Source organism: Panthera pardus, unplaced genomic scaffold (genome assembly GCF_024362965.1).
Source record: "Panthera pardus isolate Hobbes unplaced genomic scaffold, ASM2436296v1 HiC_scaffold_15, whole genome shotgun sequence".
In the NCBI taxonomy this organism is placed as follows: domain Eukaryota; kingdom Metazoa; phylum Chordata; class Mammalia; order Carnivora; family Felidae; genus Panthera; species Panthera pardus.
Genome location: NW_026526710.1, coordinates 2,039,760 through 2,058,836, shown reverse-complemented (window position 1 = coordinate 2,058,836; position 19,077 = coordinate 2,039,760). Strand labels below are relative to the sequence as shown.

The 19,077-nt window shown below is 41.3% G+C and overlaps 1 protein-coding gene and 1 non-coding gene across 13 annotated transcripts in view; one reads left to right on the top strand and one right to left on the bottom strand.

The window, feature by feature from the left end:
• The window catches only part of CLIP1 (CAP-Gly domain containing linker protein 1), a 125,215-nt gene that overhangs the window by 85,141 nt on the left and 20,997 nt on the right, over window positions 1-19,077 (bottom strand). For all 12 annotated transcript variants that reach the window (XM_053901975.1, XM_053901968.1, XM_053901974.1 and 9 more), the window contains exon 2: window positions 3,294-3,488. In XM_053901975.1, coding sequence (XP_053757950.1) covers window positions 3,294-3,378 — 85 coding nt within the window. In that variant the 5' untranslated portion in view covers window positions 3,379-3,488. The remainder of the gene's footprint in view (window positions 1-3,293; window positions 3,489-19,077) is intronic.
• Window positions 11,454-11,539, top strand: TRNAQ-UUG (transfer RNA glutamine (anticodon UUG)). Its single transcript has one exon. It is a non-coding gene; the product is annotated as a tRNA-Gln (tRNA).

The following is a 19,077-nucleotide window of genomic DNA, read 5'->3' as shown; positions in this document are numbered from 1 at the left end:
AGCAGAAACCAAGAGTCAGACGCTTAACTGAATGAGCCACCAGGTGCCCCTTAAGCACACTACCATTTACTAGGCACATTGCAGTCTTAGGGTGTTACATGATCTCTGAGTTCAATTTCTTCATCTGTAAGAGGAAAGTAGTATCTAAAGAGTTTTCGGGGCGCCTGAGTGGCTCAGTCGGTTAGGCATCCGACTTCGGCTCAGGTCATGATCTCACGATTTATGAGTTCAGGCCCTGCGTCGGGCTCTGTGCTGAGGGCACAGAGCCTGGAGCCTGCTTCAGATTCTGCCTCCTTCTCTCTCTGCCCCTCCCCACTTGTGCTCCGTCTCTCTGTCTCTCAAAAATAAATAAATGTAAAGAGCTTTAGGGGTGCCTGCGTGGCTCAATTGATTAAGTGTCCAACTCTTGATTTCAGCTCAGGTCATGATCTCACGGTTCATGGGATCCAACCCCGTCTCAGGTTCTGTGACAGTGTGGAAATGGCTTGGGATTCTGTCTCTCTCTACCCCCTCTCCCGCTCACATGCACACGCTGGCTCTCTCTCAAAATAAATAAGCTTTAAAAAAGTAATAAAATAAGGGATCCCTGGGTGGCTCAGTCGGTTAGGCGTCCACTTTTGGCTCAGGTCATGGTCTTGCAGTTCGTGAGTCCAAGCCCCACATTGGGCTCTGCACTGACCTTGCGGAGCCTACTTGGGATTCTTTTTCTCTGCCCTTCCCCCCACCCAAAATAAATAAACTTCAAAAAAATAAAAATAAAGATTAAATGAAATAATGTATTTATTCATGCTCCTCTTTTCTTTGAGTTTCCACCACTCCAGCACCTAGTCACAGGCACTGTTCTTCACGAGGGGACAAAGCACGACAGCACAGCCCATGCCATTACAGAGCCCAGAGTAGAGACGTGGGGTCAGTCAAAAGACACACCAGGTGATTTCAGGTGATGGAAGTGCGGTGGAGGAGACGGTGGCTTTAGGCAGAGCAGTCAGGAAAGGCCTCCTGGAGGAAGTAACATCTGGCCTGAGGCCTGATCAACAGAAAGAGTGAACCATGCACAGATCAAAGAACAGAATTGTCTGGACGGCCTAAGGAGGAGGAACATCCCTTTACCCTACACCGGAGACTGTGGAGTTTTGATTTATGAAGGGTTTGTGTTGTTGTTGTTGTTGTTTTTAGAAGACGGTAGACGCTCTCAGATCAAACAGATAATCATCTGCCAAAGACAGGCCAGCCCAGTTTTTTAGGATCTATTCCAGCTTTGTACATGAACAATTCTTCCTGACAGAGTGCTGAAAGCATGAGTTTCTGAAAAACAATCCTCATAAAAGTGCTCCAACTGGTAATTATTTCCTTTTAAGCATATTAAATTTTAATGTTTATAGGCTGCTTGACTCTAAAAAAAAAAAAAAAAAAAAAAAAAACCAACTAGTGTGTGCTGAATACTGTTGAGGTAACCAAGTGAATTTCTCCTGATCTCCTGCACCGAAGGACTTTATATGCTAAAGGGTGTGCATAAAAAATGCTAAAAGTGAAAAAGACAATTCTAAAACAGGGGTGAGAGGGCACCTGGGTGGTTCAGTCAGTTAAACGTTTCACTTCAGCTCAGGCCATGATCTCATCGTTCATGAGTTTGAGCCCCGAGTCGGGCTCTGTGCTGACAGCTCAGAGCCTGGAGGCTGCTTCGGATTCTGTGTCTCCCTCTCAATCTGCCCCTCCCCCACTCATGCTCTGTCTCGGTCTCAAAAATAAATAAACATTAAAAGAATTTTTTTTTTAATTTGTCTAAAACAAGGTTGAGTATAACTGTGGAAGGGCTCAAGGAAGGGGCAGCATTTGAAGGGGTCCTAAAGAGAGAAAGGATTTTGAGGGGAAGGAGAATAAGAGATGCCAAAGCAAAGCTTGCCTCTCATCTAAGATGTTTTATGGCTTCTCTGATAAAAACACAGGAAAACATGGGTTTATCCTCATTACACAAAATGTAAATAATTTGGAACCTTTATTCAGTCAACAAATATTTAATGAGCTCCTGTTATGAGCTAGACAATGTTCCACGTATGTGGGTGGATTTGGGTAGTGGGGAAAAAAAAACAACCACAAAGATCCCTGCCCTCATGAAAGATCAATGAGGTTTTATGGAAAAACTTAAAGAAACAAGGTTGGACTAATATTTTATGGTGGACATCTGTCTGGGATGGCTGATAACCTATTCAATAGTGTATAAATCACATTAAAAGCCCATAAAAGCAAGCATCAGATACCCTCTCCTGTCTCTCTTATTAAAGACCTTAGGTGGCCATTATGGGATATAAATTGAAATGGTGGAGGAGGAGATGGAGAACAGAGGAGGAAGAGGCTGAAGATGGTCAAGGGCATGGGTTCATCTATGAAATGGGGATGATTTCCCGCATAAGCCAGATTTGGGCCACTGTACCGCCTGCTCCCTTGAAACCAATGGCCAACTTCAGATCGGTTAGTGTCATCAAATCTCTTAAACCAGACTCGTCTTTGTTTTCTCCACACATCCCTAAGCCTCAGGGAGAAAGGTCCAGATGAGTTCAAAATGACACAGGGAGAAAAACAAAGTAGTGTATCTTAACACCATAAGGATTAAATACTAAAGTCACTTGACAACTGTTTTGGCACCATGCACTAAACAAATTAAGTTTATTTTCTTTTTAATTTATTTATTCATTTTGAGCAAGAGAGAGAGCAAACGGGAGGGGCAGAGAGAGAGGGAGAGAGAGAATCCCAAGCAGACTCCATGCTGCCAGCACGGAGCCTGATGTGGGGCTCGAACTCACGAACCACAAGATCATGACCTGAGCCAAAACCAACAGTCACTTAACCAACTGAGCCACCCAGGTACCCCTAAATAAACTAAGTCAAAAAAAAAAAAACAAAAAAAAAGACAACCTACAAGAAAAGTAAACTCTTTATTAAGATTTTTAGATATATAGGCACTTGGGTGGTTCAGTTAAGCATCCGACTTTGGCTCAGGTCATGATCTCACAGTTTATGAGTTTGAGCCCCTCGTCGGGTTATGCCTGGAGCCTGTTTCAGATTCTGTGTCTCCCTCTTTCTCTGCTCCTTCCCAACTCACACTCTCTCTCTCTCTCTCAAAAATAAACATTAAAAAAAATTTTTTTAAAGATTTTTAGATATAAAATTCCAGGTCTTTTAATTAAACCTTTTTCAAATATTTTCAAGAATATGAAGTTTTATAAGGCTGTCTTTTTAAAGTTTTCAAATAGGATTCTAATTGATTTCTACTAAGGGAAAACAGAAAGCCTTACCAGCAGCAGGTGTCTTCAAGGCTGTGCTTCCAGGTTTAAGGATCTTGGTAGGGGCCTTAAGCCCACTTGGTTTTAGCATACTCATTGTCCTTAGGATGTCAAAGCTATTTTTCCTTTGCCTGTTGCCACTATCTTGCCCCAACCATTGATATAACTATGGGTGTTTCTATGGTGAAGTCAGTCTCTGGGTTAAACCTGCAAAAAGAAAAATATAAACAGAATTTAGAATCTGTAGGAGGAAGAAAGTAGAAATAACATCTATCATTTTTTTTTAATGTTTATTTATTTTTGAGAGAGACAGAAACAGAATGCAAGCGGGTTAGGGGCAGAGAGAGGAAGACACAGAATCCAAAGCAGGCTCCAGGCTCCGAGCTGTCAGCACAGAACCAGATGCAGGGCTCAAACTCACTAACTGTGAGATCATGACCTGAGCCGAAGTCAGACGCTCAACCGACTGAGCCACCCAGGCACCCCAAAATAACATCTATTATTAAAGCAGTTTCGCAAGCTAAACTTTTCTTTATACATGATGACACACTATCTCCACACGTAACCTAGAAAACTCTAGATAAAGACATGAAGATGCGGCTGAAATGGATTTAGAAGCAGTTTACCACCCTACAAACAAGTAGTCGAGCCTAGCAATACATTCATTTTTCTTTACCTAACATTACCAGCTCAGTACAGTGCCTAAAATCCACACATCCACATAACAGGATTCAGAAAAATGTGAAAAAGGAAAAGGGGGCTTTCAAATTTTTATTGCATTCATTTGTATATTGCTTAAGTTTTATGACCACAAGCTGGTATTAATGTACCTTTTTAAGTTCACAGAATTATGCAATGCTCAATACAAAACCATATACATGTCAAACTAGAGGGAGGTTCAAACTCTGTAAGAAAAAGCTGTATCTGGGAAGTGAAAGAAAATTGTTTTTGTCCTATCTACAGAGAAACACAATACACTTTTTATTTACTCAAGACCAGGTATGAAACTGCAACTTTGGGCCCAGGCAAAATAGGATCTTGTCTTATTCTAAGAGAGGAGAAAAACTTAGGAATTTAGGAATATGAGAAAAGATTTCTAGACATAACACCTAAAAACAGAATATGAGAAAAATGTTACTGACTCTCTTGTCAAATGATTTTGCACTTTTCTCTGCTAGTAGAGCTGGGATGAGGAAGCACAGATGGATGTCACTCTGCCATTCTTTTTGTTTTGTTTTAATGTTTACTTATTTGAGAGACAGAGAGCAACTGGGGGAGGGGTGGAGAGAGAGGGAGACACAGAATCTGAGGCAGGCTCCGGGCTCTGAGCTGTCAGCACAGTGCCTGATATGGGGCTCAAACTCGTGAACTCTGAGATCATAACCTGAGAAGAAATAGGCCACTCAACTGACTAAGCTACCCAGGCGCCCCTGCCAGTCTGTCTCTCTTACAAGCAATGACGAGCAGCAGCAAAAAATCTGGCCGGGGATGTCAGAAGAGCCTGCTATGGCCCCTAGAGTGGACTGAACAGTGCCCACCCCTCCCCCAGCCAGATATATCCATCTAGAACCTGTGAATGTGACCTTATTTGGAACAAGAGTCTTTGCAGATGTAATTCAGTTAAGGATCTTGAGATCATCCTGGGAATTACCTGGCTGGGCCCTAAACCCATTGAGAAGTGTCCTTATTAGAGCAAGAGAGCACACCAAGAAGGCTACAAGAAGATGGAGGCAGAGATTGCACTGATGTGTCCAAAGCCAAGGAGAGCCGACAGCCACCAAAATCTCAGGGACGGGCACTGAAAGGAATGCTCCCTCAGAGCCTCCAGAAGGACCCAACACTATTGGCACATTCATTTCTGACTTCTGGCCTCCAGAACTGTGAGAAAACACATTTCTGTTGTTTTAAGCCACCCAGTTTGTAGTAATTTGTTACAGCAGCCCTAGGAAACGAATACAGCCATGTCAGCTTTCCTGTTCAAAGACAATCAGACTGGACAGAAATCAAACCAAGACAGTTGCCTCATCAGGCTCCATCTGCAGATTCCCCATGAATCTTGAAAGGGTCCAAAATGGTACAAGGTGTTTTTAATAATGTGAAAGGTAAATTGTGTGGCTTGAAGATTCTGATTAACAAAGAACCACTGTTTACTGGAAGACAGTGATTGCCAATCTTGACTATTAATACAAAATTCCAGGACTCCTTTCTATAACCACCATCATCATCATCCCTGCCATCATGGTGGCAATGGGTGTGGGAGTCCATGTCAGGGTGGGGAGCTGATTCAGAGTCGGGTTTGAAGCCACCTGCTTTACTGTCAGACCCTCACCATACACAGCCTGTAAGTTTCAAGCAGATTTACTTGTTCTTGCTACTGCCTTAGGTGGAAGGGAATGGCTGAGTCCCCTCTAAGCTGAAAAAGACTACTGACATGTGCAGAGAATCTGAAGAAGGTGGGGACAGGCTAAGGTCAGAAACTGCCTGGTCCAACATTATAAGGTGAAAGGGTCAGGTAGGTAAGAACAGAACAGACAGAGTACAATGGTCCTGGGGAAGTTATTACGATGGTAAGAAGAGAGCATGACGTGCTCCTTAAAATACTCCACTCAGGCAGAACAGTGAGTTCTTGGGCTCTGGTCAAGCGCTCCTCCCTCAAGAGAGATTGTGAAAAACACCATAATCAGCAACTAGGAAGCCTCGGCCAATTTCAAACTTTGCAGCTCAACACCCTGAGCTCACAAAAATCTGAGCATCTACAAGCCACAGTCAAAAGAACAGAGCATGTGGTTATTAGGAACCTACGTTTAGCTAGCTATAAACCCGAAGTCTAGACTTTGTGGCCTAACTGAATGCCTCTGCCTCTTGGTCCATACGAGTCATTTGAATCCCGAAGCAGGGAACTGTGACCAAGATATAACAAAGGAGAAAAGTCTAGTCTGTCTCGATAAAAGAATTAGTAACACCACCACCAATGCTGGGTTTTTTAATCTCCCAATTCAAGTTCCTTCTTCATGTATTATTAATGAACGGCAGGTCAGGCTTACTTCAAAAAAATCAATTCACTGAGAAACAAAAGATCAAAGTCTTGGTCATGGTAGCTACAAATCGTAATGACCAAGAAGCAACATCTCCATATAATGTTTCAAGGTCAGTGAATGTCACCTTAAAACTAATCACTTCCAAAATACATGCAAAAGAGAAAAAAAAAAAAAAAGACATTCTTGACTCTCTAATATGCTGAGGGTAGTTGAATTTCTGATGTTCGTGCTTACCGAATCTCAAGAGTTTTGGACCTAAAATAAGACAAACCACCCTTCTCCTCTGTACAAACCCTCCCAAAATGTACAAACCATAATACACACAGTATTATAATCTAGAAATAGTTTGTATGCATATTATTATCCTACTTGAGGCTTACAATTCTATGGATCAACAATTACTGTCCTTTCGTAACAAATGAATCAACACCTCAGATTAACAGATGTATTTCCTCACTTGTTAATGACCGGCTACCTGAGGTCATTTGGCTGAGCAGCAGAGATATGAACAGTAAGTAGGCCTGATTCCAGAGTCCCAAGTTCTTTCCACTGAACCTAACATTCAAAGTTAGGAAGGACCGCACACCACAATTAAAAACATTAGGACTCAGTCTTACTGAGATGACAGACACGTGTAGAGGAGCAAGAGTGCCAAAAGCACAAAGATAACAGAGTTACTTGCATCTCAAAATAACCTGGAAGGTAGGTGACCGGTTATCAATGGTTGTCCATTCATGGACAAAGAGAATGAAGGTCTGAGCAGTTAAGTGGCTTTCTTAAGGTCACTCAAAGAAGTGGTGGTGGCACTTTTGAGACCCTGTGCTTTGCCTAATAGATCAGCTCTGAAGGCAATCTTCCTCCAAGATAGTAATCCATTCATTCAACAAACATTTCCTGAGAAACTACTATGAAAAAGGCACTCTTCCATTTTCTCATGGGCCCATGCAAAAAGCAGGGAGACCTCTGGGAGGCTCAGAACGAAAGCTGAACACAAAAAATATTTGTCTTTGAGCAAGAAATGGGAGCTTACTGGGGAAATATAGAAGGAACGCCAAGCAGTAGAGTGAACATGAGATTTGCGGTCACAAACTTAAAGCGAAACCAGCCCCCCTTTTCCTCTACTAACCTTTTCTTCCACTAACAAGCTTCTGCTCAGGCACAGGTACCAGGAAGGTGGGGAGCTAAGTTCACTCATAATCAAAATTTTGCCAGTTAAATTAAAATGGAAGGGAAAAACAAGGAGCGATTAAAAAGGGACAGGGAGGGATGCCTGGCTGGTTCAGTCAGCAGAGGATGCAACTCTTGATCTCAGGGTTGTGAGTTCAAGCCATATGTTGGGTGTAGAGATTACTTTTAAAAAATAAAATCTTTAGGGGCACGTGGGTGGCTCAGTCAGTTAAGCTTCTGACTTCAGCTCAGGTCATGATCTCATGGTTCATGGGTTCGAGCCCCGTGTCGGGCTCTGTGCTGACAGCTCGGAGCCTGGAGCCTGCTTCACATTCTGTGTCTCCCCTCTCTCTATGCCCGTCCCCCGCTCGTCCTCTGTCTCTGTCAAAAACGAATAAACGTTTAAAAAAAATGAAAATATTCTTTAATTTAAAATAAATAAATCTTAAAAAAAAATGAGACAGGGAATCTGAGATGGGTGAAGGAAAGTGAAGATAGGGTAGTTCTGACAGTGAAAAGTAGTGAGGGATGAGACACCTCAACAGGATGGAGGGTGGTAATCACGAGGGTACCAGGTGCTTCAACGACATCCTGTTAAACTACAGATTCTGACTCAGCAGGTCTGGGATGGGGCCTCGGGTTCTGCTAACACTCCCAAGGGATACTAATGCTCCCTCCCCTTTGAGTCGAGAGATAAGAGGTGATGGTGAGAGTGAGAAGCTTCAAGGTTTTGACCAGGGAGATGGAACACAGTGGGCTGAGTGTGGAAGCGATTTTACAAAGGACCAGGGAGTCCACAGATAAAGGGAGTGGAGAAGTTAAAAGGAATCAGAGAGAGAGAGAGACTGAGGTCAGGGCATGTCAGCTGCAGGGGTACACCAGGTGGTAGAAGAGCTGGGGCTTCTGAAGGCCTGAGAAGCAGTTTAGGCCAACAATCACACCAGCCTGGCCCTGAGTTACCTCCCTGAGGGCTACAGGGGAGGTGGGAGGCAGTCTTCAGAGGCAGGTGTCAGATAAGGCAAGGAGGGAAGGAGACTGTTCACAGAAGAGGATGGGGACATAGAAGACTGATCATTACAACCTGAGTTACAGAAGGTGAGTTTGAGTTTGGGAAGAAAAGAAGGAGTGAAGAATTGGGCTAAATGAGGTGAACCCAGAAGCACAGGAAGGGATAGTATGAAATTATCCGTCCTCCACTGTAATGAAGAGGTAGTATGCTCTTGTGCACTCTCTCTCTCAAAATAAACAAACTAAAATTTTAAAAAATTTAAAAGAAATCCAACCCTTAAATACATGCCTTTTTAATACTCTGCAGCAACATGGCAAGTAGACAGGAAGCACCTCAGCTGTGCCCCACTGCGTCTCAAAGAAGAACTTGTACAACAGAGAAACGCGCTCAATTAGCCACTTCTTTAGGGAACATCTATTGTCCCTGAAAAAAATGACTGGTAAACTATGGCTACTGAGGCTTGGGTAATCTGGCAGACATTCTCTTGAAAATGAACTATGTGACCCTGTCCCTTCAAGGAAGGGTTATCTTTGTTAAACAAAGATAAATTTTACAGACTTCAAGCTGTATAAGAAGCTTGAAGTCATACTTCAAGACAGTATGGTACTGGCACAAAAACAGACAATCAACGGAATAGATCAATGGAACAGAATAGAGAACCCACAAGTGGACCTACAAGTGTATGGCCAACTAATCTTTGACAAAGCAGGAAATCTTGCCATTTGCAACTACGTGGATGGAACTAGAGGATATTACACTAAACGAAATTAGAGAGACAAATATCGTGACTTCACTCATATGAGTACTTTGAGATAAAAAACAAATGAACATAAGGGAAGGGAAGCAAAAATAATACAAAAACAGGGAGGGGGACAAAACATAAGAGACTCTTAAATATGGAGAACAAACAGGATTACTGGAGGGGTTGTGGAGGGGGGGTCGGCTAAATGGGTAGGGGCATTAAGGAATCTACTTCTGAAATCATTGTTGGACTATATGCTAACTAACTTGGATGTAAAATTACAAAAACAAATTAAATAAAATATAAGCACAGATTTTAAAAAAACAAAGATAAATTCTAGGTATTGAAGAGAAACTTCAAATTTTGGAAAACATATCCTCCACTGTGAGCTTGACAGTTTCCCAATACTGAAGAATTCTCTGATGAAATCAACAGGATTAACAAATGTAATGTTTTGATATTATAATGAAATGTGCCAGAATATGGAAATGTGCCGTAACTCAGTGAATCAATCTTTTTCAACGGACAATGCATAATGTTACAAAATCACTCATGGGTAAAATATTCATTCAAAGCACAAATTAAACCAATGGATTGTTATGTAACAATAGAAGTTCATTCATACGGTTTCAGATTCCACTTTTAATAAACTACAACCTATCAAATTTCGGTAGAAGAAAATCCATAACTATCTGAAAATGCTCTTAAAAATACTCCTTTCCCTTCCTCTTCATCCGTTGAGGCCAATTTCCTTCATGTGCATCAACCGAAACGATTCACTACAGATCGAATGAGGAAGCAGCTGTCTCCTATTAAGCCGTCTTCTATTAAAGACAGATTTGCAAAAATGTAAAAACAATGCCATCTTCGTTCAAGTTTTTATTTTAGAGAAAGTTACTCATTAAAAATTTATGTAATGTGTAATGGATTTCTAATTTCTGATGAAGTAATATTTCCAGCTTTAATTTCTAAATGGTATAAACATCAATAGATAAAACCTAAATAAAGAAAAGCTCTCTGGACACCTCAATAATTTTTAAGAATGTAAAAGGGTCTTAAGGAAAAAAGTGTTGAGAACTGCTGTTCTATCCATTTGTGCTTTGTATTTAGAGTTGCAAAGGTTGAAAACCCCCATTCCCTAAGGGCTTCCAGAAGCATGTGCTTCTGGCTCAGATAGTCACAGATGCAGACGCCAAGTTAGCAAGTACAGTATTTACTACTGTATTACCACTGGCAGAGCGCTGTGCTGGCGGGTGAGTGACATAACTGAACTTAAAATTTGTGGGAAGACTTTACGTACATAATGCAAAAAGAACACAATTATCCATTAATATTGGGGTATTTATATATGTAAACCAGGCATTTCTCTAAGTTGGTTATCAGATGGAATGGTACTCCAGATTAGTTCTCAAAATGTGCAGCAGCATCAGCATCACCTAGAAACTTATCAGGGCCCTCCCCCCACCCCAGACTTACTGAAACAAACTCTGGGTGGGGGACCAGCTACTTGTATTTTTAGCCCTTCTGGTGATTCCGATGCTTACATTCAAGAACCACTCACTGCTGAACGATCGATAAAAGTCACCTGAGGTTCATTTTCAATTACATGCACATGAACCATCCACGTGTCCGATTCCCCAAATCCACTACAGAAGCCTCAGCGTTTCACTCCTCTGTGCTTTCGTTTCAGGTGGTTCACTCAGCCTTGAATGCCCTTTCCAAGTCTAGTTACCTCCATCTGCTGAAACCTTACACAAGGGCAGATTCAGGCACTCATCTGCCCCACAAACCCTTCTCCAATGCTCACCGATGAAAATGTGTAACTTCCTGTAGTACTGAATCTGTACCTCTTCCTAGCACCTGGCACACTAAGTTGTGTGTGTCGTCTACGCGCTCCACCAGACTGTCTTTTAGTCATTGTTATATTCCCCACAGTACTTTATAAACAATGCTCACTAAAGAAAATGAATGAGGGGGGTGCCTGGGTGGCTCAGTCGGTTGAGCATCCAACTTTGGCTCAGGTCATGATCTCGCAGTCCGTGAGTTCGAGCCCCGCATCAGGCTCTGTGCTGACAGCTCAGAGCCTGGAGCCTGCTTCAGATTCGGTGTCTCCTCTCTCTGCCCCTCCCCCACTTGTGCTCTGTCTCCCTCTGTCTCTCAAAAATAAATAAATGTAAAAAAAAAAAATTTTTTTTTAAAGAAAATGAATGAGGGGTGCCTGGGTGGCTCAGTCGGTTGAGCGCCTGACTTTGGCTCAGGTCGTGATCTCACAGCTCTGTGGGTTCGAGCCCCACATCGGGCTCTGTGCTGACGGCTCAGAGCCTGAAGCCTGCTTCGGATTCTGTGTCTCCCTCTCTCTGCCCCTGACCCACTTGCATTCTGTCTCTGTCTCTCTCAAAAATAAATAAACATTAAAAAAAAATTTTAAAAAGAAAAAAAAAAGAAAATGAGGAAAATAGTCTTAATTGTTTCAATAATTCTACACACACGCCAGTCAGAGTGTATCAGTATTTTAAAAGATTATACTTGGTGCTTGCTACAGGTGACAGAAAAATACATAGCAGAGACCTAAACTCAAGGAGTTTATAATGTAGTTGGGAAGAAAAGACCCACTTATATGAAAAATAACTAAGATTACAATGTAACTTACAAGAAATACCAAGCCATGCAATGATCCTGGAAGTGTTTTTAGAAGATGGAAGGATGGAGTGGATTAAGGCAGAAAGAAAACGCTTCATGGCAAGGAAGGATTTCAGCAAGGGCTCAAAGGAAAGTAACAGCCTTGTACAGGTGTCAGCAGTCAGGATATTAAGAAGTCCCAGAGAAAAGACTTCAGAGGAGGAGAGGAAGGAGGAGGAAAGGTATAAAGCATGTGAGTAAAACACTGAGCAGCTTGGTTTGGCTAACATCAGAAGATTCTTGCAACAAATCAAGTTAGACAAGAGTTTTAGAATTCAATCAAAAAAATTTACTATGATCAGCTTTTACTTCAAGATTCTAGTGGTAGGAAATGAAAGATGTCTGGAGTTTCCTCTTAAACCCTAAATTTATTTCAGTTGTTCATTTCAGTGATCTTAACCTGGCTACCATTGTCAAGCAAAGATTTAAACCAAGGGTTGGCAGGCTTTTTCTAGTGGCGTGCCAAGTCTTCACTCACTCAAACCATGGGTACAAGTAACAGATGGGGGCTGCCGGGGGCAGGTCTTAAATTTCAGGAAGAGGAGCCATGAGCATCTGAAGTCAGTGATCAAAATGGAAATACAGAGGAAGGTTCTCATCTCAAATCCTTCACATACATAACACCTCAGCAAGGATAAATTTGCAGGGGCTATAAAAATTAGATACCACTGAACATACATGACAACTCTGGCCTCTCCACTACTCTGCACGTATGGTAGGGCAGACCAGAAATCCCACGAACTACTTTGCCTTGATAATGTGAACATGAATAAAGGAAAACCTCACTAACATGGAGTCAGGAGGCCAGGAGGGGGAGTTCTCAAGCAGTATCAGTCACGAATTGTCAATGACCAATCCCAACACAATTGTCAACAGGAAAGAATCCTCAATAACAGGCCCCAACAGCATAAGATGTATACAGCATCTCCTCCAAGAAATTGACTACCTCACTCAGCCAATGAGGAACAGTCATGACCCTGAACTCTTGCCTTTCTCCAATGGACTCTTCTCAAAAACTTACCCTTCCCAACTTCCACCTTCTCCATAGAATAACGTGCTTACTTTGTTGGACTGGCCTATGGTTTTTGCTACCGCCTGCTTATCTTGAATTGCAATTCTCTGCTATTCCAGAATCAACTCATTTTTGCTGGTAAAATAACCGTTTTAAGATTTTTAGAGTGTCTTACCATCAACTGTTCATGTTGGTCTGTAAGGCACACTGAAAGCTAAATGTTCTAGATCTGCACTACCCAGGATGGTAGTCACTAGCCACATGTGCTGTTTAAAGTTTAAATTCTTACAAAATGAAATAAAAATTCAGCTCCTCAGTCGCATCAGCCACATTTCAAGTGCTCAATAACCACAGCGCAACATATACAACAATTTCTACCATGCCAGAAAGTTCTATTGAACAGCACTGTTCTAGAACCTCCTCCATCCAGGAAGGATCTCCATGTCAAATGTAATCACTTGAGTAAATTTTAAGGTTATCTCAATAATACTGCTTTGGTCAAAAGTATCCTTGACTCCTCTTTTAGAATTAACTTCAGAGACAGTTTGTTAAGTTGTACTTTATTGGTGACCCAAAGTGGTAATGACCACTCAATCTCTCAAAGCTCTTCATTGGACTTGACTCTAAAACACTACTGGCTGTTTCCAAAATTTGAATTAAAAAAAAAAAAAAAACTTTAAAATATGATGTGCAAAAAAATAAAATAAGATGTGCAACTACTTAACATAGCAAAAATGTATCCAAGGCACACAATTTCAAGAGTTCCCAGAATTATTAATGGCTCTATCACTGTAATAAATGAACAACACGTCCCTAGATGACAAAACCTAAGTTCTGGTGTACTTTTTTCATTTATTTATTTATTTAAGTAATCTCTACACTCAACATGGGGCTCAAACTCATGACCCTGAGATCAAGAGCCACATTCTCCACCGACTGAACCAGACAGGAGCCCCTTTTTTCATTTTTTAAAATATTTATTTACTTACAGAGAGAGAGGGAGAGGGAGAACCCCAGGCAGGCTCCACACTGTCGGTATAGGGCCCAACACAGGGCTCAATCCCACAAACCGTGAGATCATGACCTGAGCCAAAAACAAGAGTTGGATGCTCACCCAGAAATGGACCCACAAACATATGGCCAACTAATCTTTGACAAAGCAGGAAAGAATATCCAATGGAATAAAGACAGTCTCTTCAGCAAATGGTGTTGGGACAACTGGACAGCGACATGCAGAAAAATGAACCTGGACCACTTTCTTACACCTTACACAAAAATAAACTCAAAATGGATGAAAGACCGAAACATAAGACAGGAAGCCATCAAAATCCTCAAGGAGAAAGCAGGCAAAAAGCTGTTTGACCTCAGCCGCAGCAACTTCTTACTCAACATGTCTCCAGAGGCAAGGGAAACAAAAGCAAAACTGAACTGTGGGACCTCATCAAAATAAAAAGCTTCTTCACAGGAAGGAAACAATCAGCAAAACTAAAAGGCAACCGGCAGAATGGGAGAAGATATTTGCAAATGACTAATAAAGGATCAGTAACCAAACTCTATACAGAACTTCTCAAACTCAACACCCAAAAAACAAATAATCAATCCAGTGAAGAAATGGGCAAAAGTCATGAATAGACATTCCTCCAAGGAAGACATCCAGATGGCCAACTGACACATGAAAAAATGCTCAACATCCATCATCAGAGAAACACGCACCAAAACCACAATGAGATACCACCTCACACCTGTCAGAATGGCTAACGTTAACAACTCAGGCAACAACAGATGTTGGTGAGGATGCAGAGAAAGAGGAACTCTCTTGCACTGCTGGTAGGAAGGCAAACTGGTGCAGCCACTCTGGAAAACAGTGTGGAGGTTCCTCAAAAAACTAAAAATAGAACTGCCCTATGACCCAGCAATTGCACTACTAGGTATTTACCCAAGGGATACAAGTATGCTGTTTCGAAGGGACGCATGCACCTCAATGTTTATAGCAGCGCTATCAACAATAGTCCAAGTATGGGAAGAGCCCAAATGTCCATCAATGGATGAATGGATAAAGATATATACACAACACATAATATATATAATGGAGTATTACTAGGCAATCAAAAAGAATGAAATCCTGCCATTTGCAACTACATGGATGGAACTGGAGGGTATTATGCTAAGTGAAATTAGTCAGAGAAAGACAAATATCAAATGACTTCACTCATATGAGGGCTTTAAGGTAAAAAAACAAATGAACATAAGGGAAGGGAAGCAAAATAATATAAAAACAGGGAGGGGGACAAAACATAAGACACTCTTAAATATAGAGAACAGAGGATTACTGGGGGGGGGGGGGGTTATGGGGGGGGGGTGGGCTAAATGGGTAAGGGGCATTAAGGAATCTACTCCTAAAAACATTGTTGCACTATATGCTAACTTGGATATAAATTTAAAACTAAATTAGTTTTTTTTAAAAAAGTAGGGATGGGAGACCTAAAACTGATCCAAATCACCTGAATTTATAAAAAAAAGAGTTGGATGTTCAACTGAGGCACCCAGGTGCCCCATTTTTAAAGCCAGTCACATTACTTATAATCTCAATTTCCAAACCATAATACTGCAACAGACTATACACTAACCCCCAGAATCCTATATTTACATCATTGACTAATGCCATAGTTCCAGTATTTTTTCAAGCGAAGAACCATTTGTAAAATACTTATCGCTAAAACTCACTTCTGAACAAAGATAGCTACTATTTTGCTAGTACATTCTCAAATGGGAGATGCAGGGAGGGATCCAGGACACATAGATGGTTCGGTGGCACCAACTCTTCTGGTTCTCTTCTCATTAAAAGGTTTACATTTCACTTAACTGGAAGCTTTGTTGCTAAACATCAACACGAGAGGAACAGGGCTTTGTTCTTTTCCCTGTGTAACCTACAGGTTTACTTTGAGAGACAAAAAAAAAAAAAGTCAGGCCTCAAGCAACAATTTTGAAGCAGATTAATATCCTAGTTTGTGATGTAACTCTGAGATCTGACCTAAATAACAAATTTTAAAAGGACAAGGTATTTATTTCAGGGAAGCAAATAACCTTAGAAGACTTATCCTCTTTCGTATTTCCCAAAAAGAAGTGTGCTTTGCATGTTGTGAGAATGTCAGCTTTACTCCAAGTTAGTATTCCAGAAAGTAGAAATACTCTCCTCCACCCAACAAAAAAATGTGTTCTACCCTCTGGGAAATCAAGATTTGGTACACATTTGTTGAGTGTGTTAGATACTGGAAAAGATCAGCACCTAGGGAAGTTCCAAGTGATTAGGATAATGCCAGTACATAGTAAGCACTGAAACAGCTATTATTTCTAAGAATCCAAGCACCCCACTTTCCTATCAGATAGAATTTCTCTTGCTACACAGTATTTTAACAGGAAATTACATAAATGTCAGTCTTTCATTCTGAACAGATTTCCAGAAACGGTGGTTACAGTTCAAGACAACACCCTTCTCAAAATACAGAACAATAAGCTTACTGTACTTTTTTTTTAAAGAGAGAGCATTTTTTTAATGTTTATGTATTTTTGAGAGAGACAATGCACATGCTACTGGGGGAGGGCCAGAGAGAAAGGGGGACAGAAGATTCCAAGTAGGCTCTGCGTTGCCAGCAATGAGCTGGATTCGGGGCTAGAATTCACAAACCATGAGATCATGACCTGAAGAAATCAGACGCTCAGCTGACTGAGCCACCCAGGTGCCCCTGCAGTTACTCTTTTTTTTTTTTTTTTTTTAATTTTTTTTTTGTTTAACGTTTATTTATTTTTGGGACAGAGAGAGACAGAGCATGAACGGGCGAGGGGCAGAGAGAGAGGGAGACACAGAATCGGAAGCAGGCTCCAGGCTCCGAGCCATCAGCCCAGAGCCTGACGCGGGGCTCGAACTCACGGACCGTGAGATCGTGACCTGAGCTGAAGTCGGATGCTTAACCGACTGAGCCACCCAGGCGCCCCTGCAGTTACTTCTTTTAATAAGCTATCTCTGCCTCATAAAAACATCCAGATAAAGATAAAAATTGCTTTTAGGAAAAAAACCAATGGGTTAATTACCAAGACCTTGGAAAGAAGAAAAATCAAAATAAAAACATGACTAATCAATTCCAAGGTTGGAAGTGAAGCCAGAGCCATCTAACACTATGCAAAGCACAATGAGCAAGTACTGTTTCAAGTGCCCCAGGAAACTACCAAACTGTCATTGTAAGATGCCTCCGGGATCACTCCCCCTCTGCTATGACTGACCCACTACCATTCAGACCCCACCTGGATAACCCTTCCATGAAAGAGATCTTGCAGAGGGAATAGGAATTCGAAAAAGATTCAGGGTGCCGGGTGGCTCGGTCAGTTAAGCATCTGACTTCAGCTCAGGTCATGAGCTCATGGTTCTTTGGTCTGAGCCCCATGTCAGGGTCTCTGCTCTCAGTGCAGAACCTGCTTTGGATCCTATGTCTCCCTCTCTCTCTGCCCCTCCCCCATTCGTTCTCTTTCTGTCAAAAATAAATTTCAAAAAGGTTTTAAATCAAATATTCAGTTCCATTCTCCCTGCATAAGAATATATCTTGAAAACACAGAAATGTTTGTAATAATGAAAACTAATCTAAAGCAGTTAAATGTCCCTGTAGCTAAAATTCACTTCAAATTTGCAGTTTCAAGTTTCTATAACCTATGTTTACAGGATGGCTCATTTCTAAGAAGCTGTCTCAAAGACGTCCCAGTTAATAAAGAGAGACATTTGAAAGGGAACATACCTAGAGGACCCATAAAGGGCCCCTAGTCTCAAAGAAAGTCAATGTTTTAAGACTGTAAGTCCTACGTGTTTAAGAAAATTGGGACATATGGCTGTTACAGAGGGAAATACATAGGACAACACTTTAAAGAGAAATCTACTTCAAAAAATGCGATGTTGAGTCTAATACTGACATGCTTTCCAAGAGGACAAAGCAGTAACAAAAATTTTTTTGATCACCTAATAATCTCTCAACATGGCTTACAGAATCAAAGTTAGAAGAGTCCCAATACCTACTTTAAAAAAGATGGAAGGGTTAATTTATCGAGTGCTTGCACCTACTATATAGGAAGAACGGGTTTTTGAAGTTTTTGTTTAAAGGAGGACAATACTTAAGAAATTCTATGTGTGTGTTGGGAATGCAAGCTGGTGCAGCCACTCTAGAAAACAGTATGGACATTCCTCAAAAAAACAAAAATAGAACTGCCCTATGACCCAGCAATTGCACTACTAGGTATTTATCCAAGGGATACAGGTGTGCTGTTTCGAAGGGACACATGCACCCCAATGTTTATAGCAGCACTATCGACAATAGCCAAAGTATGGAAAGAGCCCAAATGTCCATCGATGGATGAATGGATAAAGAAGATGTGGTGTATATATACAATGGAGTATGACTCGACAATCAAAAAGAATGAAATCTTGCCATTTGCAACTATGTGGATGGAACTGGAGGGTAATATGCTAAGTGAAATTAGTCAGAGGAAGACAAATATCATATGACTTCACTCATATCAGGACTTTAAGATAAAATACAAAGGAACATAAGGGAAGGGAAGCAAAAATAATATAAAAACGGAGGGGGACAAAACATAAGAGACTCATAAATATGGAGAACAGAGGGTTACTGGAGGGAGTATGGGACAGGGGATGGGCTAAATGGGTAAGTGGCATTAAGGAACCTACTCCTGAAATCATTGTTGCACTATATGCTAACTAATTTGAATGTAAATGTTTAAAAAATTTAAAAAAAAAAGAAAATTCTATGTGTTAACCATCAGAGACTATACTTCTGGGCATTTGTGTGAAGCAACGCTTTCTCTTCCAACTCCAACTAAAACCAGTACAAAGAGCAAAACAAGGGGCGCCTGGGTGGCTCAGTCGGTTAAGCGGCCGACTTCGGCCCAGGTCATGATCTCACTGTCCTTGAGTTCGAGCCCTGCGTCAGGCTCTGTGCTGACGGCTCAGAGCCTGGAGCCTGTTTCGGATTCTGTGTCTCCCTCTCTCTCTGACCCTCCCCCGTTCATGCTTTGTCTCTCTCTGTCTCAAAAATAAATAAACATTAAAAAAAAATTAAAAAAATAAAAATTTTAAAAAAAGAGCAAAA